General features: G+C 43.8%; 1 protein-coding gene across 9 annotated transcripts in view; it reads right to left on the bottom strand.

Moving 5' to 3' along the window:
* Positions 1 to 27,792, bottom strand: part of FRMD4A (FERM domain containing 4A) — a 607,160-nt gene that overhangs the window by 179,419 nt on the left and 399,949 nt on the right. For all 9 annotated transcript variants that reach the window (XM_053572753.1, XM_053572754.1, XM_053572751.1 and 6 more), the window contains one exon: positions 1,160 to 1,225. In XM_053572753.1, coding sequence (XP_053428728.1) covers positions 1,160 to 1,225 — 66 coding nt within the window. The remainder of the gene's footprint in view (positions 1 to 1,159; positions 1,226 to 27,792) is intronic.

Genomic DNA, 27,792 nt, shown 5'->3' with positions numbered 1-27,792 from the left:
ACACATAAAGGGTGTATATACACATAAAGGGTGCCTACCCTGTATTATCATTACAACCATGCAAGAAATATAAATACAAAAAATGGTCCCAAGAAACCCACCCAAATGGTCACAGTTGAATGAGTACAGTGAGAGACAGACTTCCTGTTTTTCCTATTTCCTATATTGCATCTATAAAGCTTTTCTTTCTCACTTGACTCCCACTGAAAGTATTAACTCTGAAAGTCATCATTTTGAACATTTTCAAACCAAAGCAGCATGCACAAGGTAACAACAGACGTGTGTCTGTGTGTGAGTGTCCCCCTGGAGGCTGTAGCACATCCCCTAGGATTGAGCAGGTGGGCACACTTCAACCACCACTCCCCACCCCCCCACCCCCAGGGAACTGTAGTTTCTTCATAGGAAAATGTGGTGGAGGATGGGACCAACATCCTATGACATTTGAGAATACCAAGCGAATGTAATATAAGTTGGAACTGAACAACAGGTTTGGAAGGGTAAACTCTTTAAATCAGGTTTGGAAACATCACCATCTTTTAGGGCTCTGGTCAGACAATGATCTCTCCAAGAGCAAGCTGACCAAGGCCAGGGTCTGTGAGACCTATTACTTCTCTGACCTTGGTGACACTGACGTGCTTTTACTTAGGGATGAACTGATTAGCTTCCAGCATTTCAGTTTCTCCAGATGCTTAAGAGTGACCATTAGGATGGGGGGACAAGGGGCTGCTCAGCCTTTACAGGGAAGACAGGTGTGTCCTTCTTTTCAACTGTCAAAACTGAACTTGAAAAGAATGAATTATTTTCCATCCCTGGTAAGCAAGGAAGACTAAATCAGTGTCAGTTACAGCCCCAGTTATTTAGGTTACATTGTGGCTAACTCTGAGCACAAAGAACAGCTAAGGGCAGGTGTGCAGTTTCCTCTCCTAGACATTTGTACCAATAGGTAAGATACACATCTGGCCTTGAACGCCTTGGGCTCCAGTGTACACGGAGGCAGAACAAACTAAAAAAACCAGCACACACTCTAACCCCTCCGGGACCCTCTAGTCATTCTTACCCAATAAGCAGTTCGCAATCTCCCCATCAAATCCCCAGCAGAATCCAAGGCGGAATCACACCAGTCTCTGCAGAAACTCAGAGTTGACCAAAAGGAGCTTACCTGCACTAGGAGTTCCAGCTTCCTGTCATCAAGAAGATGTACTTGACATCGACGGCCCTCCGTCATCTAAGAGGGAAGAGAAATGGTGGTCAGGAAAGTGCAGCAGGTGGACAAGGGTTAGAGATCCCTTACACTGGATGCCACCGGGACATTTCTCTGGGCAAAATAGGCTCCTTTATTCATCTGGAAATATTTATTGAGCACTTTCTCTGTGGTAGGCACTATTCTGGGAGCTAGGTGTACAGCAGCATATAGGACAAGGTCCCTGTCCCCATGGACCTCACATTCTAATGGGGGAGACACAAACTAAGTGACCTTACACAGTAGAACCTCCGTAGCTGACCACCTCCCTACACTGACCACCTCCTTAAGTTGACCTCGTTTTCACGGACCAGACATGCACCACGTGCACACAGCAGTATAGTAGGCTTACTGCCTTATGATGACCAGTTTGTCACATCCCTTGATTGGTCACCTCACAGAGATTCTACTGCACACAGATGATGTACCATCAGGTGGTGCTAAGTGTTATTCATTCTTCGCTCATCTTTCCATTCAGTGATTGCAGCACTTTGTCTTACGGACAGAGTTCAAGATCCCATCTCTGCCTCCTCTCCCCGCAAGCTGATCACCAGAGCGCAGACGATCACCCATCTGGAAAGGACGTGGATTTCTGTGTTAATTATCCCCTGGTTGGTTCTGACCCAACTCTCTACAATGCTGTCACCCAAACAGAAGATTCCTGGAGACAAGTGCTCACAGCTAAATCTGACCCATGTCCCCTGTGCCTTCTAGGACCAGTATCCCTGATGGATGGGACAGAAAGACAGGCGCCTGGGTCAGACACCAGGAGACCCACGTGTAGTCTTGGCATTGCCAACAAGCGCGGGACTTTGGAGAAGTCTCTGTGCATCCTTGTGACCCAGTCTCACATGCAAAAATAAATGGGATGGGCCCCGTGAGTGCTGGTAAATGTCAAAACAACTGGCTTTCCGGAACAAAAAAGCTTGATTCGTAGTATTGGCTGGAGCTCTGGCAACATCCTCAAAGGAAAGTCTTTGAGGAACAAGGGTTCTCACAGATGTCAGCCGGTGACTCTCAAGCCATAAATTGTCTTGCTGTGTTCTAAATGCCTTCACAACATTTAACTTCAAGCCACTGCCATGACAACACTGATGGTATTTCCAACATACAGGTACAAGAATCATAAACAACGCGGACCACATAGAGAACAGTAGAGTAAAATAATCAGGAAGTGACAAAGTTTGAATATTCATTGCCTTCATTTTTTAAATACAATAGAACCTCCATAGCTGACCACCTCCCTACCCTGACCACTTTCTTCAGTTGACCTAATTTTCACAGACCAGACATGGGTCTGGTTTTCCTAATTTTCACAGACCAGACATGCATCACATGTACATATCAGCACAGAGGGCCTAGTTCCTCAAGTTGGCCACCTCTGTTATGTTGACAAGTGTGTTACAGTTCCTTGGGTGGTCAATTCATGGACATTCTACCTCATAATGTATTTAAGTTCATCTAATTCAAGTTTAATAATGGCTCTGTATTATAATTGGTGCCACGGATTCCTGCAAAATTTGCAATTGGCCCTAGTGGGCTCTAATACCACGTTCTGCACCAGATGACCCATACATTTCCTTCCAGCCCTCCTATTTTATAGGACCCTACCAATCCCTCTAGAGACACCTTTTCTCCAGTGGTGGGTCACTTCAAGCAGATGGAAAGGCAAGATGCCCAGGAGCAGACCTCGGCCTTCCCTCCTTGCCCTACTACCAGATTTCTCATGAGTGCTCCCTCCAGGAAAGATGGAAACAGCCCGTTCTCTATTAGTTCAACAGGGATTATTCCTTGACCATCTGCAAGTTTAAAGCTGTCATAGATCCAATGAGAAAATTCCTTTATTCCTTCCCCCAAAGAAGCCACCCTCTCATGTTTCCACCAAGTCTGACTCTTCTTGTTTGGGGATCTAAGTCAAAACAGCATGTCCTGACTGCATGGGGCTGATGGCAAACATCTCTCTCTCTCTTTTTTTTAGAGACAGAGTTTCACTTTGTTGTCCTCAGTAGAGTGCTGTGGCATCACAGCTCACAGCAACCTCCAGCTCTTGGGCTTAGGCGATTCTCTTGCCTCAGCCTCCTGAGTAGCTGGGACTACAGGTGCCCGCCAGAATGCCCAGCTATTTTTTTGTTGCAGTTTGGCTGGGGCCGGGTTTGAACTTGCCACCCTCTGTATATGGGGCTGGCGCCTTACCCATTGAGCCACAGGTGCCGCTGCAAATATCTCCTAATTCTGAATTATGATAATGACTCAGCACTCTCCACCTCTAAACACAAATCATCAAGAAAAGTTTCAAATACTCAGAAGCACTCTAACGAAGAGATTAAAAGAGATTAAAAGGGGAGCGAAACACCTCAGTACAAACGCCTGCCATTTTGCACTGGACATGTCAAAGCAGGCAGCTGTGGATATGAGAAGGGTCTACGTGAAATCCTCATTTACAGATTGAACTCTTAACTTCAAGGCGTTAATTGCCTTAGCAGGCAAACAGGCTCAGGTCCTATTAGAATCCATCAGCCTGGCCAGTAGTAAAGTACCCTGGCTGATTGACTTAATTTTAAAAATCCATCAGCTTCCTTTCAATTACTCTCCTGTCCTTGTTCAATGAAAGCCACAACTTTAAAGTAGACTAAAGTATCTGCTGCCATTCTGACATAGATAACTGATTCCTTCATCAATAAAAATACAGCAAAAATGTTAATTTCAAGTTTCAATAGGGCAGTTAATAGCACTTGCACTGCTGCTTTGGATATAATTTTAGTTACAGCAAATCAGTTCTCATAAGAAAGAAGCTAAGGTTAATAGAGTGAAAATTTTAAGAAGGAGAATGGTATAGCCATCAGTATATTACTTTGAAGTTCTTTTATCATAAGTTCGAGAAAATTCTCTGAAATTGGGAAGGAGAGTTTTAAGAAAGACACGCTACTTGTTCTCTGCCCCTTTCAAACACAAAGCTTTGAGCTTCATTTTATTAGGGTATGATAAGTAATTCAAGAGCACATTTATCAACCTTTTAGGATAAAGTTTATGCAAATAAATTGGTATCCAAAAGACATTAGTGGATCCAATAAAGCTTGAATCACAGTAATAAAGAAGAGGTGGCATATCATTTTCTCAAAATACTTCAAGGCACACTAAGTTCACACCCATACTTAAAAGTTTACCCTGAGGTTCCCATTTTCATCTGGAAAACATAGTATTTCTCATGATATTAAACGATCTCACCTTATCTGCTCAGCAATGTAAGGAAATAACTATAAAACAAGATGTTTGCACCTCCCCAAGATCTTCCAACTTCTCTCTTCAACAAAGCCTCAACCCTAATTCTTGAGAAATTTGCAAGCATGTTGCATATTTTAATGCCTCCCTTACAGGAAGCAAAAAAACGACCCTGCAAAAAGTCAGCACCCAGAATTGAGTCTAAACAGAAACTCACCTTTGGATCAAGATAGTTTTAGAAATCCAACTTTCTTTTGACGGCCACCACTGTGGTTTGTTTCCCAAAAGGAACACCTGTTCTGTTGTTCCATACTCAAGTCAGATCAGAGCATCCTGTTCTTATCATCAGGGCCCCATTTGGGTGTGTACAGAGAAAGAGTTGACATCTGTTGCTTTGTCTGGCGTACCAGGCACACCGAAATTTTCTTTTGAATATTAGCAATTGTATAATAAAATAATACTGCTTTCTTTTCTTTTCTTTCTTTTTTTATTTTCTGCTGCTCAGGCACAATTGAGCTCTGGAATGACCTCAAAGGAAATCCTTTGGAGATCCAGCTTCTCACAGATGTCAGCTAGTGACAATTCTAACCATAAATCGCCTTGTTGCAACATAATTCTATACCAAGCAGAGGGCTGCCAAGTGCATTGTGATTCTAAAGGATGTGTGGGAAAGAGCTATTTTGGAAGTGAAGTGCCCATCCCAAATCATCCCACTTGTCTGTTGGATATAATGTATTCAAGTATGTACATTCTGAATCATTAAGACTATGTGTAGACATGGAAACATTTATGATACTAGCTTAAGGGAGCACAGCAGACTATGAAATAGCTGTGCTAACTGTTACACATATGGCCAGGGATTAAGAGGCAACAATAAAAATACAGCAGTTGATTTGCTAAGGCATTAGATTGATGGGAGGTTTCTCCCTACTCTGCCCCACCCAAATATTACTTAACATGTTGTTCCTTCTTGTTTTATTTTTTAGTTAAAAAATTGTGAAAAGAAACTTCTTCATCTACAAAGAAGAATGACACGGTTGGAGGTAAGCTTTAGGAAATGGAGCTCGAGAAGTTTCTTTCTTAGCAAATTTGCTTAGATTGTCTATATTTTTCAAGGATAAAATCAACTCTTTTAACACATATACAAATGAGAATTTGAATTGTCACACATAGGACAGAATTCTTGGGACTACTTGTCTACAACATTCTCGCCCTATGGACAGAATTAATGGGAAGCCAGTGTGACCGGAAGTGATTCTAAGAGTACAGGTTATGCAAAAGGGCATTTATAAATACGTAGTTTGACATACATGTAGTCTTTCTGTAATGGCCTAATATATTCACAACAGTGGAGGGAACTGTTTTTCAAATGTGACAGGGGCGTCTCCCCCCTGGGCATTTCTAAAAAACAATCAAAATAACTGGCAAGGATAACCCCCTACTGGCCTTTTCAGCAGAGATACAGAGAACTGAGTGTAGGGCGTGAATTTATTTTTTCTGGCTTAGGCTTAGACTGGCAACAGTCACAGGACAGCAACTTTGAAAGCCTGCTACGGCCCAGACCACATAGGGATACAGAAAGCCGTAGAATTCAAGGTTTGGCAAGCCTTTTCTTAAAGATGGTATAAACCTTTTGAGATAAGAAAACTCCAAATATGGTGTATTATTTTCCTTTCAAATTCAAAACCAAGTCAACCCTGTTTTGTATACTTCTCACCTATTTCTCAACATGTTATATTCCTTTTTCTCTCTGTCCTTTTGTTGTAGCTACTTTTTGGATGTCTTTTCTCCCCCTTTTCTTGCCTTTTGCTAAAACATTTATATACCATGTGCAGGAAGAGCTCAGAAGAAATAATCCTAGTTCCACTGTTGATAACTTTTTTTTTTTTTTTTGAGATGGGGTCTCACTGTAGCACTCAGGCTGGTCTCAAACTCCTGGACTCAAGTGATCCTCCTGCCTCAGCCTCCTGAGCAGCTGGGACTACAGGTGAGAGCCACCACGCTCAGCTAATTGTTTTCTGTTTTTTTAGTTTTTGTAGAGATGGGGCCGTGCTATGTTGCCCAGGCTGAGAAATGTAATGCACTTGTGCAAATTGATCCTCTCATGTTTTTTAAAAAATAAAAACTAGAAAGTAGTCCATCAATCCCTGCTATATTTCTTCCATGTCTTGAGACTAATTTACACGAAAACTGATATTGGGGAGATACTGGGGAGGGGGTGGAGCTGAGGGAGCGGATGGGCATGGGGAGAAGGCTATTTAAGGTAATGTTCACAGACCTGCAAAAATGTTTTTTAATCTAGTTACCACACACCTACGCGATTACATCTCTGTGCAAAGCAAGTTACCAAGTTGTGATCCATACTCATTTTGGAGAGAACAGTAGAAATATTAGCAACTCACCAGAATTGCACAAAACAACAAACATTCCAAGATGTGCTTTATTTAGGAAATTATCAATACTCCCTGAAAACAACCTGGAATGTTGTCCTTTATATTTTTATCATCAGAAAATTCAGGTCGCAAAAGCATCCGAGCCAGGGGCCTGGACACAGAGACTTAGGTCTGGCTGCACATCTCTTCCCTTAACCCAGGGAACATCGAGAGGAGGCCGGATGCAGAAAAAGAGCACCCCACAGCCTGCCCTCTGACCCGGGCCGCTCTGTGGCTCAGAAGGAAATTCCAAGGCCATGACTACGACTTCCCAGCACAAGTCATCCCTGCAGCTCCTGCTTTCTGGGTCACCCCAAGTGTCACATCCTTCTCCTCATTTCTGTTTCCTCCTCAGAGCAAAGAAGACCCCAGGACCCTTGTAGGTAGCCAAAAGATGCAAGATCACCAAATCTCAGTAATCACAGCCCAGCCTGGAGAAAACCAGGGAATGCCCGGCATTCACAGCAGCCTCAGAAATCAACCCGGCAGGAAATATAGAGAGAAAGGACCTCAGGCAACTTCGAATTTGTTAAAAATAGTCACCCTATTAGACAGGACAATGGTTACTGTGGCAAAGGAGATGAATATATTTATCATCTCAATAGTCACTTTTTTCTGGGATAAGAGAAGCTAAAATATACCTATTTAACGAAATCCCCAACACAATTTTAACTTTAACCCTTACGTTATACACTAGTTCCCTAGACTTATTTACCTGCCTATCTGCTATGTATCTCTGCCTCTATACACCTCTATGTAGCCCATACTAGGATATAAAGCTCAAATGTAAACAATAATATTTATTTTGAAAAACTCATCCATTCCCGGCCCAGCCCACTCTTCACCTGAACCATGGAAATAACAGAACAACTGAAAATTCACAATCTTTTCCGGCCTTAAAGGTTATGGGTATTTGGGGGCCTCTGCTTATAACTTAAAGGTTAAAGGTAGATTGTCTATTTTTATTATAATTTTTCCTTCTGTCTGAATTATCTCAAGCTTGCTTTTTTCGTTTTCAAATAACAGCATATTAAAATAAGATGATAATGACAGGAACGGAGATACAGGTGCTTGACAGGAGAAGGCTCATTCAGAGAGACTGACTTTGTCCCTAGCTCACTCCGGGACCTCTGGCAAATTATCCCACCTCTGTCTTTCTCCTGCCTCTCCTGGGTTTAAAAGAACAACACACACAGGTGTGTCCTTGAGGTTCCTGGCTGCTGAATATAGTCGTCGCTTATAAACCCAGACGGAAATTACTAAGTGAGTTGCTCTATGGCAAACAGATTAACACGATGATGTGATGTAATATCAAATGGAAACAGCAACACACTCTTCCAAGCTCAACCCTCAAGTTTGCCTCTGATGAGGTCGGAACAGGGGCTGGTGTTTTCCCCGAGGATCTCTGGAAAGCACAGTCTAGTGATACAGCAGCTGTGAGGGTCTCTCTTCTCTGCCCATGGCCAAAGGAAATTGGGTTTTCTCCAGTAATGCAAAAAGGAAGAGCTGGTGTGAGGACCTAGCGGTCTGCGTGCGTTCAAGCCACAAGTCCTATAGGACAATCCATTTAACTGTTTCCATGGGAGACTGCAGGGCCTGGTGTCAGACAACATTAACCATCAGTCTCTGGGTCTAAAGTTGTAGATACCAAAGAGGGGACCTAGGTCCTTCCTTCCTAGGACAGCCAGGAAGCTCTCCTGGTGGTCTAAGATGATGTGGGAACAGAGGAGCTCCCACCAGGCTCAGCTGCAGGAAATGGGAAGGAAGCGGATGCTTTTCACCTTGCAACAAGATACCGTAGTTTGAGGATGGGCCATTGGTGTGGGTTGGACGCATGAATCTCAGATATGAACGGCCTAAGTGTCATCAGCCAGAGAGGACCGTCACCCTCCCCATGTCTGGCAGCTCTGTCTAGATGGTCAGAAGGAAACACACTGGCAGGTACAACTGCCCTGGCCCCAGAGTCCAGTCACGCACCATGGACACCAAATTAGAGAGCCCAGAGCATCAAGCTACACATGGGGAGACAGGCAGGGGCAGAAAGGCTCCAGGAGCCTGGTGGCAGCAGCGCTTTCTGTGTGACATTCCACTAGCTAGTAAAGAACAGGACACCTGTGGCCAGGCACTGCGGCTCGCACCTATAATTCCAGCACTTTGCGAGGCCGAGATGGGAGGATCACTTGAGGCCAGGAATTCAAGGTTGGAGTGAGCTATGATCATGCCACTGACCTCCACCCTAGGTGGCAGAGTGAGACCCCACCTCTCAAAATAAGAAAGAAAAGACAGATACCTAAAGAACAAGACTGTCCCTCCCAGGTTCTGGCCCTGCTAGAGGGTCTTCAGAAAACAGGAGTTCTTTACTCCATTAGCGTCCACTAGCAGGACTATGACCCACTGGTCTTTCACCCCAAACACACACTCTTAGAACTCATTCACCTCATCCACAACACAATGTCTGGTATTTACTTTCTACCCAGGCTCAGCAATCTTTGGTCCTGCAACTGAAGCAAATGGAGTCTGTGACAATCCATAGAGATTTGATCCCATTGCGTTACTGTTTTTATTATTATTTGGGGAGGGGTTGGGAAAGGGAGCTGGGAATCTGGCTCAGAGAGACAGTGTTGTACAGAGGGAACAGAGGCTGATGGGGTCAGAGGTGGGAAGCAGGGGCTGCCCCTGGGCAGATGTGCACAGAGGCTGAGAGGGAAGCCCGGAGGCCAGGCCTGCATGGGTGTAATGCAACATCTTTCTTCATGCATCTTGTAAGACGTATGTCTGCCAGCGGTCGTCAGCAGGCCCCCTGGCACTCACCTCACCAGCTCCCTTTGCGTCAAATGCTCCCCTTCCTGCTCGTCCCCTCAAGCTGAGACCCAGCCACACAGGGTTTCAGTTGTGTCCCTCTGAGGGTCACCTACCCCGTCACCACTGGGCCTTGCTCACACTGTGCCCTCTGCCTGGAAACACTCTCCCCTGGCACCAGTGGCTCCCAGGTCATCCTGTATTAACCAGCAATCCCCAACAGCGAGCTCCTAGGAGGAATGCCAGAGTTGGTCTAAGAAAGCGGGGTGGGTCAGGAATAACCCATGCACGACATGTTAGAAAATGCCCCGGTGCTGTACCCCCCACCCACGTCACTCTCCACAGCACCAAGGCATATGCAGTCATCCTGCAAAGGCAGCTGAGTGAGGCGTAAACTCCAAAGAACCAGAACGTGCAAAGAAGCAGCAAGAATGTATAGGCCTTCCTGACACCCAGCTGCTCCCCTGTGGGGACAAAAGAGGAAAGAAAATGACACTTGTTCTGTGCCACATGGGGCTCTGGCCTCAGGATCTGAGTGACAGAGTTTGTATAATGTTTGGTTGCTTAGAGTAGAAAGAGGAGGCTTTTTCCAAAGGAAAAGACAAATGTCTATCTTTCGATGACTGTCCTCAGAATTTTAATTGTTTTATTGTTCTTTTATTTTCAGATTAATGTGAGAGCACAATTAGGCTACCGTGTTTGCATTTGTTAGGAAGAGTCCCTGTTGTAGGTGTGCCCATTAAGTGGGAGCACAGCAAGCCCCCCTCCCCACCTCGTTCCCCCTGCCCCCATCTTGAATTGTATTTTTTCTTGTGTGGGTGTGTCTCAGATGCTCTGCTGGCTTCATGTTAGTTCTGGGTACACTGGAGACGTACTTTTCCATTCTTGTGATAGCTGGTGTTCTATACATTCAGAGAAACGTCTTGAGTAATGAACTACAGAAAGTAGAGTCTTATACTTCTATACTTATAGAAACATGGTTCCTGGGCGGCGCCTGTGGCTCAGCGGGTAGGGCACCGGTCCCATATGTCAGATGTGACGGGTTCAAACCCAGCCCCGGCCAAAAAAAAAAAAACAAAGAAAAAAACCACACACACACACACACAAAAAACAGAAACTATGGTTCCTGAAAGTACAGTCTTTGTCCTTAGAATTTTTTGGTGTCTATTCAAAGAATTATAATAGTTGGGGACCCCAGACTCGAGGAAGACAGTTTTGTTTTATAGAAGTCCACAAAAAAGATGAGGTTAAAAACACAGAGAAGGCTGACTCTCTAGATCTAAAAGGAGTATGGTGTGTCTGAGAGGCAGATAAATGCAAAATTTTGATCATATAATAAAAGTAAAATTAAATGAGAAAGTGAAGATTGGGACATCCTAAGAATACAAAATATGTGCATGGAGAGCTCTCAAAGGAGATAAGATTTTAGTAAATGATTAACAAAGTATCACAGACACAGAACAACGGTTCCGAAGCAACGGCCTAAAGCGGTTTGTGAGCTGAGTCCCGGGCTAGACGCTGGAAACTGACTGGAGTGAAGGTCTGGAAGGTTTTTTCTTTTTTTGTAGAGACACAGTCTCACTTTACTGCCCTCGGTAGAGTGCCATGGCATCACAGGACTCACAGCAACCTCCAGCTCTTGGACTTTCACGATTCTCCTGCCTCAGCCTCCCAAACAGCTGGGACTACAGGCACCCACCACAACGCCCAGCTTTTTTTGTTGCAGTTTGGCCGGGGCTGGGTTTGAACCCACCACCCTCGGTATATGGGGCCGGCGCCCTACTCACTGAGCCACAGGCGCTGCCCAGTCTGGAATGTTTTTAAGCACAAACCCAGCCTTTTTTCTGGATGACACTTTTGCTACTGGACATGAACTTCTTGAATAGCCCAGAATATTCTTCACTTGTGCCCCTGGGTTACCATCAGCTTCAGAGAATCAACTTGCAGCACCTGGGTACATCAGAACGTGGTAACTTGAGCGGATGAACACCTGACAAAATGAGTCTTTGAACCACTGTCACAGATCTTGTTAAGATCCTGGGTCTGCCCATGGCTTAGATTTATATAAAGCAATAAAAAATATGTCAAAGTGTAATTGCCCAACTAGAAGACAATTATGATTTTTTTATTGGGAGGATATTTGTTAAATGTGATCGGGGCTGCCCAGACCTCCATAAGAGCTGCACCTTGACTGATATCAGTGCCAGCCCTGACCTCCATAAGAGCTGCACCGCCCAGACCTCAGAAAGAGCTGCGCCGCAACCACAATCGGCACCCACCCAGGCCTCGGTAAGAGCTGCACCACGACCCCCACCCGTGCCCGCTGGGCCTCCACATGCCCTGACCAGGAACTGCAGGAGCCATGCAACCCCACATCCTCCCTCCTATACCCTCCATGACTCCACACCGGCCAGCTTGTCCAGCCAGGACTGTGGTAGCCGCATGCCCTCCAGAGGCCTCCCTGCCTCTGTGTGAAGCCCTTCTCCTGGCCAGGGACTGCTGGAGCCTTGGGCTCTCTGTGCCAAAGTCACTGGGCACTTCCAGAACTGTGCGAACCACCTCCCGCCCTGTTGCTGGATCCGGGTGAGTCACACTCCGGAGCTGCCTCCATAACCAGAACTCCCTGGCTGGGGCAGCCCCAGAGGAACTACACAGGTCACTCCCTACAAAGATCCAGCAACAAAAGAGTGATCCCGCTGGGGTCTAATCTTGGAGAGACACCTCCCCAACTCTGAGGCTGGCCAGAGGCAACGGCGAAAAACAATGATGAGGCAAAATCAACAGAAAAACTCTGGCAATATGAATTATCAGAGTAGATCAACTCCCCCAAGGATCAATGGGGCAGACATAGCACAAGATCCCATGCACAAACAAATAGCTGGGATATCAGAAATCAAATTCAGAATCTGGATAGCAAATAAGATCGAATTAGAATTCCAAGCAGTAACCCAAAAGATATCTCAAGAATTCAATGAATTCAAAGACGAAATGACCAAAGATTTCGACACACTGAGACAAGAAGTTGCAGCCCTCAAAAACCTGAGAAACACAGTAGAATCCCTCAGTAACAGAATGGAGCAAGCAGAAGAAAGAATTTCTGACACTGAAGACAAAGCTTTTGAACGCTCCTAAACTCTCAAAGAAAAAGAGAAATGGAGGGCAAAAACAGATCACTCTCTCAGAGAGCTCTGGGATAACTCGAAGAAAACCAATATTTGTCTTATAGGGATCCCCGAAAGCGAAAAAGTGGCTTCACAAGGCACAGAGTCTCTTCTCCATGAGATTATGAAGGAGAACTTTCCAGACATGCCAAGAGACTCTGAAATTCAGACAGCAGACAGATTCAGAACTCCAGCACGACTCAACCCAAATAAGACATCCCCCAGACACATCATAATCAATTTCACTAAAGTTAATATGAAAGAGAAAATTCTGAAAGCAGCCAGACAAAAGAAAACCATCACCTACAAGGGGAAGAATATTAGAATAACTGTAGATCTCTTTGCTGAAAACTTTCAAGCTAGAAGAGGATGGTCATCAACTTTTAATCTCCTAAAACAAAATAACATTCAACCCAGGATCCTGTACCCAGCTAAACCGAGTTTCATTTATGATGGAGAAATTAAATACTTTAATGACATTCAGATGTTGAAGAAATTTGCCATAACTAAACCAGCTCTCCAGGATGTTCTCAGAGTTATCCTTCATAAAGGCCAGAGTAACCCTCCACCACAAAAGTAAACCCACCCAGAAAATTTTGATCAAATTTCAACTTCCACAGTCGCAAAAGGATTAAAAATGTCCACCGGACTCTCGAAAGGCTTATCAATATTCTCAATTAATGTGAATGGTTTAAACTGTCTTCTAAAGAGGCACAGTTCGGCTGACTGAATACAAAAACTCAAGCCAGACATCTGCTGCATACAAGAATCTCACCTTACATTAAAAGACAAATATAGACTCAAGGTGAAGGGATGGTCATATATATACCCCAGGCAAATGGAAAGCAGAAAAAAGCAGGCATTGCAATCCTATTCTCAGATGCAATAGCCTTTAAACCAACCAAAATAAGGAAGGATAACGATAAACACTTCATATTTGTTAAAGGTAATACTCAATATGATGAGATTTCAATTAATATTTATACACCCAATCAGAATGCACCTAAATTTATAAGAGAAACTCTAACAGACATGAGCAACTCTATTTCCTCCACTTCCATAGTAGTTGGAGATTTTAACACCCCTTTAGCAGTGCTGGACAGATCCTCCAGAAAGAAGCTAAGCCAAGAAATTTTAGATTTAAACTTAACCATTCAACATCTGGACTTAACAGACATCTACAGAACATTTCATCCCAACAAAAATGAATACATTCTTCTCATCAGCCCACAGAACACACTCCAAAATTGACCACATCCTGGGCCACAAATCTAACCTCAGCAAATTTAAAAAAATAGAAATTATTTTTCGCATCTTCTCAGACCATCATGGAATAAAAGTTGAACTAAATAACAACAGGAACCTGCATACCCATACAAAAACATGGAAGCTAAACAACCTTATGCTGAAGGATAGATGGGTTATAGACAAGATTAAAAAGGAAATCACCAAATTTGGAACAAAACAACAATGAAGACACGAATTACCAGAACCTCTGGGATACTGCAAAGGCGGTCCTAAGAGGGAAATTTATAGCACTGCAAGCCTTCCTCAACAAAACGGAAAGAGAGGAAGTTAATATCTTAATGGGACATCTCAAGCAACTGGAGAAGGAAGAACATTCCAACCCCAAACCCAGCAGAAGAAAAGAAATAACCAAAATCAGAATTAAATGAAACTGAAAACAAAACAATTATACAACAGATCAGTAAATCCAAAAGTTGGTTTGTTGAAAAGATCAATAAAATAGATAAACCTTTGGCCAACCTAACCAGGAAAAAAAGAGTAAAATCTCTAATTTCATCAATCAGAAATGGTAATGGTGAAATAACAACAGACCCCTCAGAAATTCAAAAAATCCTCAACGAATAATACAAGAAATATGAAAATCTGAAAGAAATCGACCAATACCTGGAAGTACGCCACCTACCAAGACTTAGCCAGAACAAAGTGGAAATGTTGAACAGGCCTATATCAAGTTCTGAAACAGCATCAACTATACAAAATCTCCCTAAAAAGAAAAGCCCAGGACCAGATGGCTTTACGTCAGAATTCTACCAAACCTTTAAAGAAGAACTAGTACCTATATTACTAAACCTCTTCCAAAATATAGAAAAAGAAGGAATATTACCCAACACATTCTACGAAGTAAACATCACCTTGATCCCTAAACCAGGGAAAGACCCAACAAGAAAAGAAAATTATAGACCAATATCACTAATGAATATTGATGCGAACATACTCAATAAGATCCTAATGAACAGAATCCAACAACACATCAAAAAAATTATACACATGACCAAGTGGGATTTATCCCGGGGTCTCAAGGCTGGTTCAATACATGTAAATCTATAAATGTAATTCAGCATATAAACAAACTAAAAAATAAAGACCATATGATTCTCTCAATTGATGCAGAAAAGCTTTTGAAAATATCCAGCATCGCTTCATGATCAGAACACTTGAGAAAGTTGGTATAGAAGGGACATTTCTTAAACTCATAGAGGCCATCTACAGCAAACACACAGCCAATATCGCATTGAATAGAGTTAAATTGAAATCATTTCCACTTAGATCAGGAACCAGGCAAGTTGCCCATTGTCTCCATTGCTCTTTAACATTGTAATGGAAATTTTAGCCATTGCAATTAGGGAAGAAAAGGCGATCAAGGGTATCCACATAGGGTCAGAAGAGATCAAACTTTCACTCTTTGCAGATGATATGATCATGTATCTGGAAAACATAGGGATTCTACTACAAAACTTTTAGAAGTGATCAGGAATATAGTAATGTCTCAGGCTACAAAATCAACACCCATAAATCAGTAGCCTTTATATATACCAACAATAACCAAGCCGAAAAAACAGTCAAGGACTCTATTCCTTTCACAGTAGTGCCAAAGAAGATGAAATATTTGGGAGTATACCTAACAAAGGACATGAAAGATCTCTACAAAGAGAACTATGAAATTTTAAGAAGAGAAATAGCTGAAGATCTTAACAAATGGAAAAACATACCATGCTCATGGCTGGAAACAATCAACATTGTTAAAATGTCTATACTACCCAAAGCAATATATAATTTTAATGCAATTCCTATTAAAGCTCCATTGTCATATTTTAAAGATCTTGAAAAAATACTTCAGAAAAAGTATTTCTGAAGGAATCAGAAAAAACCTCGAATAGCCAAAACATTACTCAGCAATAAAAACAAAGCATGAGGAATCATGCTACCAGACCTGAGACTGTAATAAATCGATAGTGATCAAAGCAGCATGGTACTAGCACAAAAACAGAGAAGTAGATGTCTGGAACAGAATAGAGAACCAAGAGATGAATCCAGCTACTTACCGTTATTTGATCTTTGACAAGCCAATTAAAAACATTCAGTGGGGAAAAGATTCCCTATTTAACAAATGGTGCTGGGTGAACTGGCTGGCAATCTGTAAAAGACTGAAACTGGACCCACACCTTTCACCATTAACTAAGATAGACTCTCACTGGATAACAGATTTAAACTTAAGATGTGAAACTATAAAAATACTTGAGGGTGATACAGTGAGACTCTGTCTCTACAAAAAATAAAAATAAAAAAAAAGAAACTTGAAGAAAGTGCAGGGAAAACTCTTTTTTTTTTTTTTTTTGGTTTTTGACCAGGGCTAGGTTTGAACCCGCCACCTCTGGCATATGGGACCAGCGCCCTACTCCTTGAGCCACAGGCGCCGCCCAGAAAACTCTTGAAGGAATCAGCCTGGGTGAATATTTTATGAGGAGGACTCTCCAGGCAATTGAAGCAGTACCAAAAATACATTACTGGGACCTGATCAAACTAAAAAGCTTCTGCACAGCCAAGAACATAGTGAGTAAAGCAAGCAGACAGCCCTCAGAATGGGAGAAAATATTTGCAGGTTATACCTCCAATAAAGGTTTAATAACCAGAATTCACAGAGAACTCAAACGTATTAGCAAGGAAAGAACAAGTGATCCCATCTCAGGGTGGGCAAGGGACTTGAAGAGAAACTTCTCTGAAGAAGACAGATGCACGATCTACACACACATGAAAAAAAGCTCATCATGCTTAATCATCAGAGAAATGCAAATCAAAACTACTTTGAGATATCACCTAACCCCAGTAAGAGTAGCCCACATAACAAAATCCCAAAACCAGAGATGTTGGTGTGGATGTGGAGAAAAGGGCACACTTCTACACTGCTGGTGGGAATGCATACTAATACGTTCCTTCTGGAAGGAGGTTTGGAGAATAGAGACCTAAAAATAGACCTGCCATTCGATCCTATAATTCCTTTTCTAGGTTTATACCCAGAAGACCAAAAATCACAACATAAGAAAGACATCTGCACCAGAATGTTTATTGCATCCCAATGCATAATTGCTAAGTCATGGAAGAAGCCCAAGTGCCCACGGACCCACGAATGGACTAGCAAATTGTGGTACATGTATACCATGGAATATTATGCAGCCTTAAAGAAAGATGGAGACTTTACCTCTTTCATGTTTACATGGATGGAGCTGGAACATATTCTTCTTAGCAAAGTATCTCAGGAATGGAAGAAATAGTATCCAACGTACTCAGCCCTACTATGAAGCTAATTTATAGCTTTCACATGAAGGCTATAACCCAACTATAGCACAAGAATATGGGGGAAGGGCCAAGGAAGGAGAAGAGAGGGGGGAGGTTAAGGTGGAGGGAGGGTAACGGGTGGGGCCACACCTATGGTGCATATTAGAATGGGTACAGGCGAAACTTACTAAATGCAGAATACAAATGTCTACATACAATAACTAAGAAAATGCCATGAAGGCCACGTTGAACAGTTTGATGAGAATATTTCAGATTGTATATGAAACCAGCACATTGTACCCCTTGATTGCACTAATGTACACAGCTGTCATTTAACAATAAAAAAAGACAGAACCTATGAGGAATATTTTCAATGTACCCCAAGTTTATAGGGAGAAGGTTGGAAAGGTGAAGCTGATATTCAAAACAAGGACAGTCTACAGCCAACAGAACCTTGACAGATGATGTTCAAAGCTGGAAGTCAAGGAAAGGGGCGGGTTTCTTGTTTGCAACCAGTGGACTTTTGTCAACAGATGAACCACTTGGCTCCTGTTTTGTCCCAATCATTTCAATCAAGAAGGGAAAGAAGGAACAGCCCCAGAAGAATATAAATGAATGCATCTGTCTCCCCAAAATAAATCCCAGGTGCTTCAGAAAGTTAAATTTTAAAAATAGCTAGATGGGGCGGCGCCTGTGGCTCAGTGAGTAGGGCGCCGGCCCCATATGCCGAGGGTGGTGGGTTCAAACCCAGCCCCGGCCAAACTGCAACAAAAAAATAGCCGGGCGTTGTGGCAGGCACCTGTAGTCCCAGCTGCTCGGGAGGCTGAGGCAAGAGAATCGCGTAAGCCCAAGAGTTAGAGGTTGCTGTGAGCTGTGTGACGCCACGGCACTCTACCCGAGGGCGGTACAGTGAGACTCTGTCTCTACAAAAAAAAAAAAAAATAGCTAGATGATTATTTACTGTACTCTCCTCACCATAGTAGCAATGAATGACTAAAGATCTGACATTAAAAATAATTCTAAAAAAAAAATAATAATTGTATTCTGCAAAACCCCAAAAGCAAAAACAAAAAGGGCATGCAAATTTCAGGAGGGGACGGTAACACATATAGTGAATTAATATGTTACAGTTGCTTAATCAGTAGATAATTACAACTTAATTAGAAGACCACTAACACTAACAGGAAATAAATAAAACTAGAATGCAAACAGCTAAAAAGTTCATATCCTTTGCTCCGTCATTTCCCTTCTAAGAGTTTATCCTCATGCAATTGGAGAAATGGAGTTAAAGGATTCCATGTAAAAATGTTCACCATGGTCTATGTTCACTCAAGTGCTGATGGATATTTATGATGTGCATCTTATGGGATGTACAGTGATGAATGAGATTTTGTTCATTCTCTGTTTAAGAGGGCTTTTATGTGTCAGAGAGAAAACACCCAAGTTAAAAGGCAGTTACTGAGTAATCAGTGTGACTATGTGGGTGGCTATAAAATGCTACAATGCGGGGATCAGGGGAGACCCCAACTCACACCTGGAGGAAGTGGTGTCTGGAAGCTGGCCGAAGCCACATGAAGGAAGAAGGGTGGGAAGGTTCTGGAAACGTCTGCCATGCAATGAGCAGAGGACAGAATGGCGGGTGGGTAAGGAGTGCTGAGAATAAGGCTGGAGAACCCTATGTATGATAACAAAGCGGAGGCTCCAATGGCCCCGGGATGGCTACGTCACTCATGGAGCAGTAAGTGGCCACTGACAGTTGTTTTCAAGTCAACTTCACCATAGGAGGCTGACATGAGGGGAGTCTGCGAAGAGGGCTCCCAAGTCAAACAGCAAGGCTCAAGCCTTATGAGATACACAACAAATAGTCGGAAAGCTGCAACATGAGGCTAAAATATTAGCTGTCTCTCTCCGCACATGTATTTCCCCCCTCGATTTGCAAAATGCATGCAGAAAGCATGCTTGTCAAATTTACAGACGGCCAAGAGGTTCGGGATATACCGTTTATGGTTTGTACCCACTCTTAGCTCACACACTAGAAGCTTAGCATCCGGAATAAGAGCATTAAGAGACACCTCGGGTCCTACTATGGTTTCTGGAAATCCATGTTCAACTCCGGGTACCATATTTTAAGTAGATAAAAATGGAAAAAACTGGACCAAAATCAAGGCAAGGTAACCCTTTATCCATAAAGTTCCAGAAACTATGACTCCCCAAGACTGATGGAAAAACTGTACACAGAGCTTACAATATCCAAAGTTCTAGTGGTAGGGTGACCATAAAATCTGTTGGCCATGTCAGGACACTTTTGTGAGTGAAAAGAGATGCCATGGTTGATGAGAGAGTGTCCCAGACTTATCTGGATGTAAGGACTGGCTAATTGGATGCCTGTAACGTGAAAGGAGAAGTGCTTTGCTTTGGGCAAAAAATAGAATCAATGAGTGGAAATTCCAGAAGACACACTCAAATTCAATAGAAGGAAGAACTTCTGAACAAGGATCATTGTTCAAAATGGAATGGGTTGCGCCGTTATCACTGCTGGTGATCAGGAAGGGGCCAGAAATCCAGGAGGCAGGCTAGTTGTGTATTATTATGCGACTGGGGACAGACAGCCTGTAAGATCCCTTCCCCTTCCTGAATAATAAGCCCTGATGTAGAAGACGGGGATGTATGTGCACACCTACAACAAGAATTCCAAGAAAACACGTTCATTCTAACAGCTGATGTATTGACTTGTAGTGTTTTCATACTGTGTGTGGTTTGATAAACAAACATTCACGACACTCACTGCTTCAGAAGGCTTCAAAAAACGGCACTCCAGACTAAGAGGCACATACATTTTTCTACTGTTTGGGGCCCTGCCAATTTCCCTTGTATAAATTGCAACTGAATGTCCTCTTATTTAAAATGTAAAGCTGTGTGAAGCAGTGACACGTGTCCGTGGCTGGTTTGGGAGAGCGTTCATGTGCTCCGTTACCAAGAACCACCATGGTGTTTTTGTGGTAACCCGTGTTTGCTTACTTTGCTCCAGCATTTAATTTAACCTGTCGTTTTACATTTTAATATAATATTTTGCTTATGTTGTGACTGACAGGAAGAGACATGGCACTATTTACAACTATGGGTCTTGTTACACAATGTCATTACAGCTGCAAGTATTTTATTGACATTGAAATAACATGTGTGATTGAAACAGAATGATGTCACCGCCCTAATAGGCACTCGATAAATATTTACACAAATGAATATACATCTAAATATACATCTAAATAGCATATATCTTTATATAGCATTTCAAGGGCAATTTTGGAATACAGGTACCATAAAATTCAATTTGCATTCAGTGAGATATGTTTTCATTTGCCTATTCTGCAGAAACATGTCCCCAAACTCAGGCTTGGGAAAAAGTATGTTCTCTGTAGTTCACATAGCTGCATGACAATGTGTCATGTCAAGCAGAACTGACATCCCACAGGCAAGAAAGTTTGAGAATAAACAATCCTCTTCTTTATCACTCCAGCCACCCCTCCCTGGACCCCAGGGAAGTGTGGGGCCGAAACCAGTACAGGATGTCCCAAAAGTCACTCATGAAGTTGACATACATAGGGAAAACGGGCAAATTGTAGCTAAATGTACCTTTATGTACAAAATATTCATTATAAAATTTTACAAAGAGGTGCCCAACATGTAGAAAATATTTTGTAAAACTTTGGAACGAGTATTTTGCCCATAAAGGGACACTTGGCTACAATTTCCCATTTTCCCTATGTACAGTGACTTCATGGGCGACTTCTGGGACATCCCATATTGTAGACCATCTGCAAGTTCTACAAAATCTACCCTGAGGTCTTCGATGGCTCTCGGCACGTAGTGGAAAATGGCTACCTAAGGGGTTGGCGTGGCGCGCCAGGCCACCTGCTTTGGCTGAACGTGCATTAAATACAACAACAGCCAACCCTGTCCTAGGTGCCTGAATCCAGGGCTGGAGTGGTCAGAAGCCAAGTCCCACCACATCTAGCAGGAAGCCCCCATCCTCACAGCCGACCCCAGTAAGATTCTTAGATCAGACCAGATTCCAGCAGCATCATGGCCAGACGCAGCCGAGCAACAGGGGAGCCCAAGAATTTGGAAACTACCATACTCCAGCAGGGTGGTGGCCTGGTCCAGCTCTGGGAGGTTGAAAGCAAACCCCCACCCTAATTCTCCCCACCCAGTACAGAGCTTCAGGCAGAGCTTGGGGACCTGTGATGCTTCTGCTGAGGGGAGTTGTAACAGCTACTCTGACATCAGTACGGGGCCATCCATCCGGGCTGGAGACTGCTGCCTCTGTTCACATGGGAGAGATCTTTGGAAAGGATTCCGCTAGAATGCCACTGGCAGGGACTTCTCACTCTTGCAAGGAGCTGCTGTGTTGAGAGCTCCCTCCCTCCATTCATCTTGTGGGAGGTTCCAACACTGGCCGGCTGCCACTGCTGCCCCAGACGCTTCAGAGACCCACCCCTGGGTGCCTGGTTCTTCTGACAAAGACAAGTTCCAGAACTGTTTGTTACCTAACACCCTCTAACCATGGGGGTGAGGGATGAGGCTGGGAGAGGAGGAGAAATAAGAAAGGGAAGAAAGGGTGGGGGGAGGGCTCTAAAACCTCAGAGGACCCTCCAGTCCTGTCTACTCAGAGGTCTACCAGCCTCTCAGTAGACATGCTGCAACAGAAAACAATTCAGTGTCTGAAAATACAATGACCAAGGCAAATAGGAGTGCTAAAAATACCCAGAGTGCATATCATTAGTGAGCAGTTACAGAAATAAAGATGTTATGTTGTATCTGTTAGTCAAATCAAAAATTCTAATTGGACACAGAACAATTTCTCAAAGCTTTCAGCAGGAGGTAATTATGGTGTTGACGACTCATAAAAAAAAAAAAAAAGACTGAAACTAAGCCTACTGTTTGGACGGTTTCCATGAGAGAAGGAAGGAGAGAGATGTTTCTGCTGGGATCAGAGCTGATTAAAAGATGGCAGAGTTCCTGATCTTTGTACCTTCCTGGTGTAACCAGCAAGGCTGCTGGCAAACAGTTTACCATGTTGCTCCAAGCCTTTCGTTGACCAAACGTCAGGGAATTTGCACCATAATCTTCAGAAGAAAGACCTGGAGATGGGTCTGTGATTAGATATCGGTGTAGGGTAAGCCCAAATTTTAAATCAGGACTGATACGTGAGGGAGGGACAGTGACTACATTTTACATCCTTCCTCCTGTCTAGCACTGAGTTTTACACATAAAGGATTCTCAGTAAGAAGGATCGCGGGACTGCAAGCTAATACAACCTCCTTGTAGGGAAGTATGGAGAACCCTCAAAGAATTCAAATTAGACCTCCTATTTGATCCTGCAATCCACCCAGAAGAAAAAAATCATTTTATCATAAGGACATTTGCACTAGACTGTTTATCACAACTCAATTTACACTCCCTAAATTATGGAAACAACCTAAGTGCCCACCAACCCAGGGACGGATTAGCAAGCTGTGGTATATATATATACCATGGAATACTATTCAGCCATAAAAAATGATGGAGACTTTACATCTTTTGTATGATGTAATTAAAACACAGGCTTCTCAGTAATGTATCAGAAGACTGGAGAAGCAAGAATCCAATGTATTCAATACCAATATGAAGCCAGTAGACGATCTAATACATGACCACATAAGAGAAAAACTCAAATCAATTCAAGGTAGGGGGTGGGGGAACAAAGGGAGGGGGAGGGGGACGTTCCCACTTACTGGGTACAATGTTAACGTGTGTGGCACACCTCTTGGGAGTGAGACACAATTACAAGAGGGACTCTACCTAAAATATGCAAATATTGGAATCTAATTCTTTGTACCCTCAAATTAACTTGAAACAGTAAAAAAAATTTAAAGAAAAACAGAGAATGATCTGTTCTAAAAGTCAGGAGTTATCAATTCTTGATCATAGCAACTGTTTCACGGATACAGACCCATGTCAAAACTTATATCCAACAGTGTATTTAAAATAAGTGCAGTTTGTTATACGCCAACGCAGTAAGTCTGTTTAACATATGAATGCCAGAGATAGTCCTTTCTGTTTTGAGACAGAGTCTCACTCTATCGTCCTTGGTAGAGTTCCATGGCTTAACAGCTTATAGCAACCTCGAACTCCTAGGCTCAAATGATCCTCTGGCCTCAGCCTTGCAAGTAACTCCCACAAGGCCAGGCATTTCAGAGATAGGGTCTCGCTCTTGCTCAGGCTGGTCTCGAACTCCTGAGCTCAAGCAATCCACCTGCCCCAGCCCCCAGACTGCTGGGATTACAGGCATGAGCCACCACACCTGGCCTGAGACAGTCCTTTCATACAGTAAAAAGTGACCACTGGAACAATGACATGGAGGGTTCAACTTGTGCAAATGCAGATCTCAACAGTTCTTCACATTCTGAGGAATTACTTAATTTTTTACATATGATATTTTTGGGGGGGTGGGGAGAAAGGGTCTCATTCTGTCATCCTGGCTAGAGTGCAGTGGCATCATCACAGCTCATTGCAACTTCAAGGCTCTTGGGCTCAAGCAATCCTTTTGCTTCAGTCTCCTGAGTAACTACACCTATACGTGCCTGCCACAATGCCTGGCTACTTTTTCTCTTTAAAAGCAGTGATGGGGCCTCGCTCTTGCTCAGGCTGGTCTTGAAATTGTGGTCTCAAGCAAACCTTCCTCCTCAACCTCCCAAAGTGGTAGGATTACAGGCATGAGCCACAGCACCCAGCCTTAGATCCTTTTTATTTGAAGTTTGATGCTTAGGATTTTCCCCAGATGTTAGCCATAGAGTCAGGTGGCTTTTGCACATAGATGGGTCCCATCTCTGTATCTCTAGCCTGGCAGCTCTTTGCCCAGGCTGTGGAGACGTGTACATAATATAAAGTTGCTCAGTCTACCTCTCCATCTGGGTGTCTGTTAAACATGTCAAACTTAGCAAATTCAACTGCAATTCCTGATCTGGCTTCTTCCCCAAACCACAGCTCTCCCCAGTTCTGGACTCTTCTTCATCTCATTACCCACATCCAACCCTCCAGAAAATCCTTTTGGTTCTGTCTTTGCCTGAACATTTCTGTCATCTTCATCATCATCATCATCCCTCGCCTGGAGACTTACAACAGCTACCCAACCACGCCTCTGCCTCCAACTCGGCCCACCCTGCAGGCTTGCCCACAGGGCCCCCATAGCATTCCTGCACAGCCACCATGGGACAGGGGCCTTCAGCTCCCCCTATGTGGAAGCCTTCTAGAACCATCGGTCTCTCACCGGTCCTCTGCGAGGCCACTCCAGCCCTCAAAGTTCCCTCCCACCACCCTCCTGCCTCAGTGCGAGCTCTTCCCTCTGCTGGAACCCCCCAGGAGCCCACCTAGTCATCTGGTCATCTCCTCACATCCTTCCAACCTGAGCTCAATGATCACCCTTTCTAAATCTATGCCAATTTAAAGCAGCAACCTCGTCAAACTTCCCTCTCTCTCTGCTTTCTTGCTTTATTTATTTATTTACTTAGAGACAAGATCTCACTCTGTCGCTCCAGCTACAGGGCAGTGCTATCATAATAGCTCACTGCAGCCTCAGCTTCTGCCTTCAGGTGATGCTTCTGCCTCAGCCACTCAAAGGGCTGAGATTACAGGAGTGAGCCAATGTGCCCAGCTTTGTTTATTATTAGTATTATTATTATTTATAGCAATTACCACCTTCTAGCATCCTGTGTAGTTACTTATTGATGGTGTGTTTCATTTGCCTGTTTCCTCTCTGCAGGCAGCTCCCCGAGGGTAAGACTTTTGGTTCTCCCAAAAACCAGACCTTCCTGAAACCTAGGAGGCCAGTAAGTACCCACTGAATGACGGAATGAGTGAAGGGGTGAATGAATGAAGTGTGGTGCTCAAGCACTCTCCGCCAGTGTGCCAGCTAGGGGTTTCCAGGTTACTCCTTTCATACAAAAAATGACAGCTGTCACACAGTCCTCATTCTCTTGCCCTTAGGCACAGAAATGGGCAGAGAGAAGGCAGAGACCAGAACAGAGCCAAGAGCCACCTGCAGGGAGGGCCCCCCGGCTAAGCAGGGACCAGGACCCACAGACAAGTATGAATGTGACAAGCAGTTACTCAGTTACACTTCTGAGCACCTACCAAAAGCCAGCCACCCACTGTGATGGGTACTGAGGGAAGACACGGTCCTTCCTCAAAAGCTATGGTGGCGAGCGGACTCACCCCTATAAGCCCAGCACTTTAGGAAGCTGAGACCAGAGGACTGCTTGAGGCTAGGAGTTCAAGACCAGCTTGGGGAACATAGTGAGACCCTCGTCTCTACAAAAATAAAAAAAATTAGCCAGCCATGTTAGTGCACACCTACAATCCCAGCCACTCGGAAGCCGACTGCTTGAGCCCAGGAGTTTAAGGGCGCAGTGAGCTATGACTGCACCACTGCACTCCAGCCTGGGTGGCACTGCAGGGAGGTCCTGGAAGAAGCAGGAAGAAAGAGAAGAAGAAAAGAGGAAGGAAGGAGGGAAGAGACGGAGGGAAGAGAAGGAGAAAGGGGAGGAGTGGGGGGAGGGGAAGAGGAGAAACGAAAGGAGTGATTACAAAGGCTGAGGTCCGGACAGGATCAGTTGACCTCAGGGAGGGAGAACGGTATACGCAGGGAAGGATAACAGAAGAAAAGAAAGGTATGAAGCCAGGAGATTACGATGGGCCTTTCATTCTATGCTAAGGACTGTGGTCTGCAGGGATGAAAGTGGGAAGGGGGAGGAGGCAGTGGGAGGGGTGACAGAGAGAGAAGCTGCATTGATTTCATGATGACTCAGGACAGGGAGAGGCACCCTGGCCAGGGTGATGCAGGCACGGTGGGCACCTCGCCCTACAGGAATCTGGGAGACAGTGTGTGACCAAGGCACGGGAGGAATTTGATTTAAAAGGCAAGCTGAACTGAAGCCACAGAACAGAGCGGAAGCATGAGGCAGAGGCGTGAGGTGAGTCAGCGACCACAGGACAATGAGGGTTGCGCCTTAGGAGGAAGAAGAAGAGAAGTAATCAGAAAACCACAGGTGGGACTCAGTAACAACAATGGGAAACACGGCAAAGCTGTAAGCTCTGGAATACTAGCCAGCCGCGTTCCTTGGGGGAACAGTGTTCAGGGAAAACAGGCAAGTGGCAATTCCAAACCCAGAATGACCCATTTCAAAGCCAGCCTGACATACAACCACACTCAGGGAGGGCCACTGTCTTCATCCTCAGCTTCCCTGCTGGGCGCTGGTCACCTGGGATGTGTATGTTCATAGTACGAATCCTGTGAACGAGGAGCGCGGCTACCCACACATGGACTTTGCTCTATGTCCAATACGGAGTCCCAAACCACCATCTGAAATTGATGGGATTTTTCAGTTGAGTTTTGTCAGTGCGGTAGGAGTGTGGTCAGTTCTATTGACAAGAAGTAAAGGAGAGTCTAGCTGCATGAGCAACAAAGGACGGCGTTTCTGGATGCTATTCCCTGAGCACGTGGGTATCTTTCCAGGTTGGAAGTTGTACATCTTTGTATTGAAACAGCACAAAATCTCTATTGACTAATTTGTAACCCTAGAAACAGGAAAACAGACAAACTAAATTACTATGGACTACAAAAGCCATATTTTCCACAGTAAAGCAAGGGGGAAACCGCAAACAAATGCCAGTTTATAATTTCTCCATAAAATGACAGATACGCTCTGCCGTGTCTAGGCAAAAGATGGCTCTACGCTGTCCCTTAAGGTTCCCCTAAAATACACCCCAGTCTGGATGTGGATATAATGTTCTATAAATACATTCCCTGTTTGTACTTTTGTTTAATGTTTTTCTTCTGCTGCCTGTGAAAGTCTGTTCAGTCAGTCTCCGGAAGGCAATTCGTCTCTCATTGTGATTTATTTCATTTAACACCTCGCAGGTCATTAAGCGATTAAATAATCTTTGATGAAAATTATGCAAATTGGCACATTGACTTTTCCTACTACAAGGAAAGTATCTCAGTATTTTCAGAACAGTTGAGTGGTTGGTGCCAATAAAAACAAACAAACAAAAAACCCAACTCCAACAAGCATTTAGTAGACTCAGGATTCAGGTTTATTTCTGCCATTAACTTGTTGCATTAATTACTTGAGTGAAATGTATTAAGTAAGTAGGAGTGGAAAATCTTCCTAATTAATGGCAATGGATGGGAAGTAGAGAAAGAAAGTTATGCAGAGATTGGGTTTTTGCCTTTGCTGTTAGGAAACAGGTGGCATTACCGTTTGCTGGCACAGTGTTGGTAAGTCTTGTTTCTAATCCAGAATTTTTTCAAGATAAAAGC

This window comes from Nycticebus coucang, chromosome 20 (genome assembly GCF_027406575.1).
Source record: "Nycticebus coucang isolate mNycCou1 chromosome 20, mNycCou1.pri, whole genome shotgun sequence".
NCBI lineage: Eukaryota > Metazoa > Chordata > Mammalia > Primates > Lorisidae > Nycticebus > Nycticebus coucang.
This window is presented reverse-complemented; position numbering and strand designations above follow the sequence as displayed.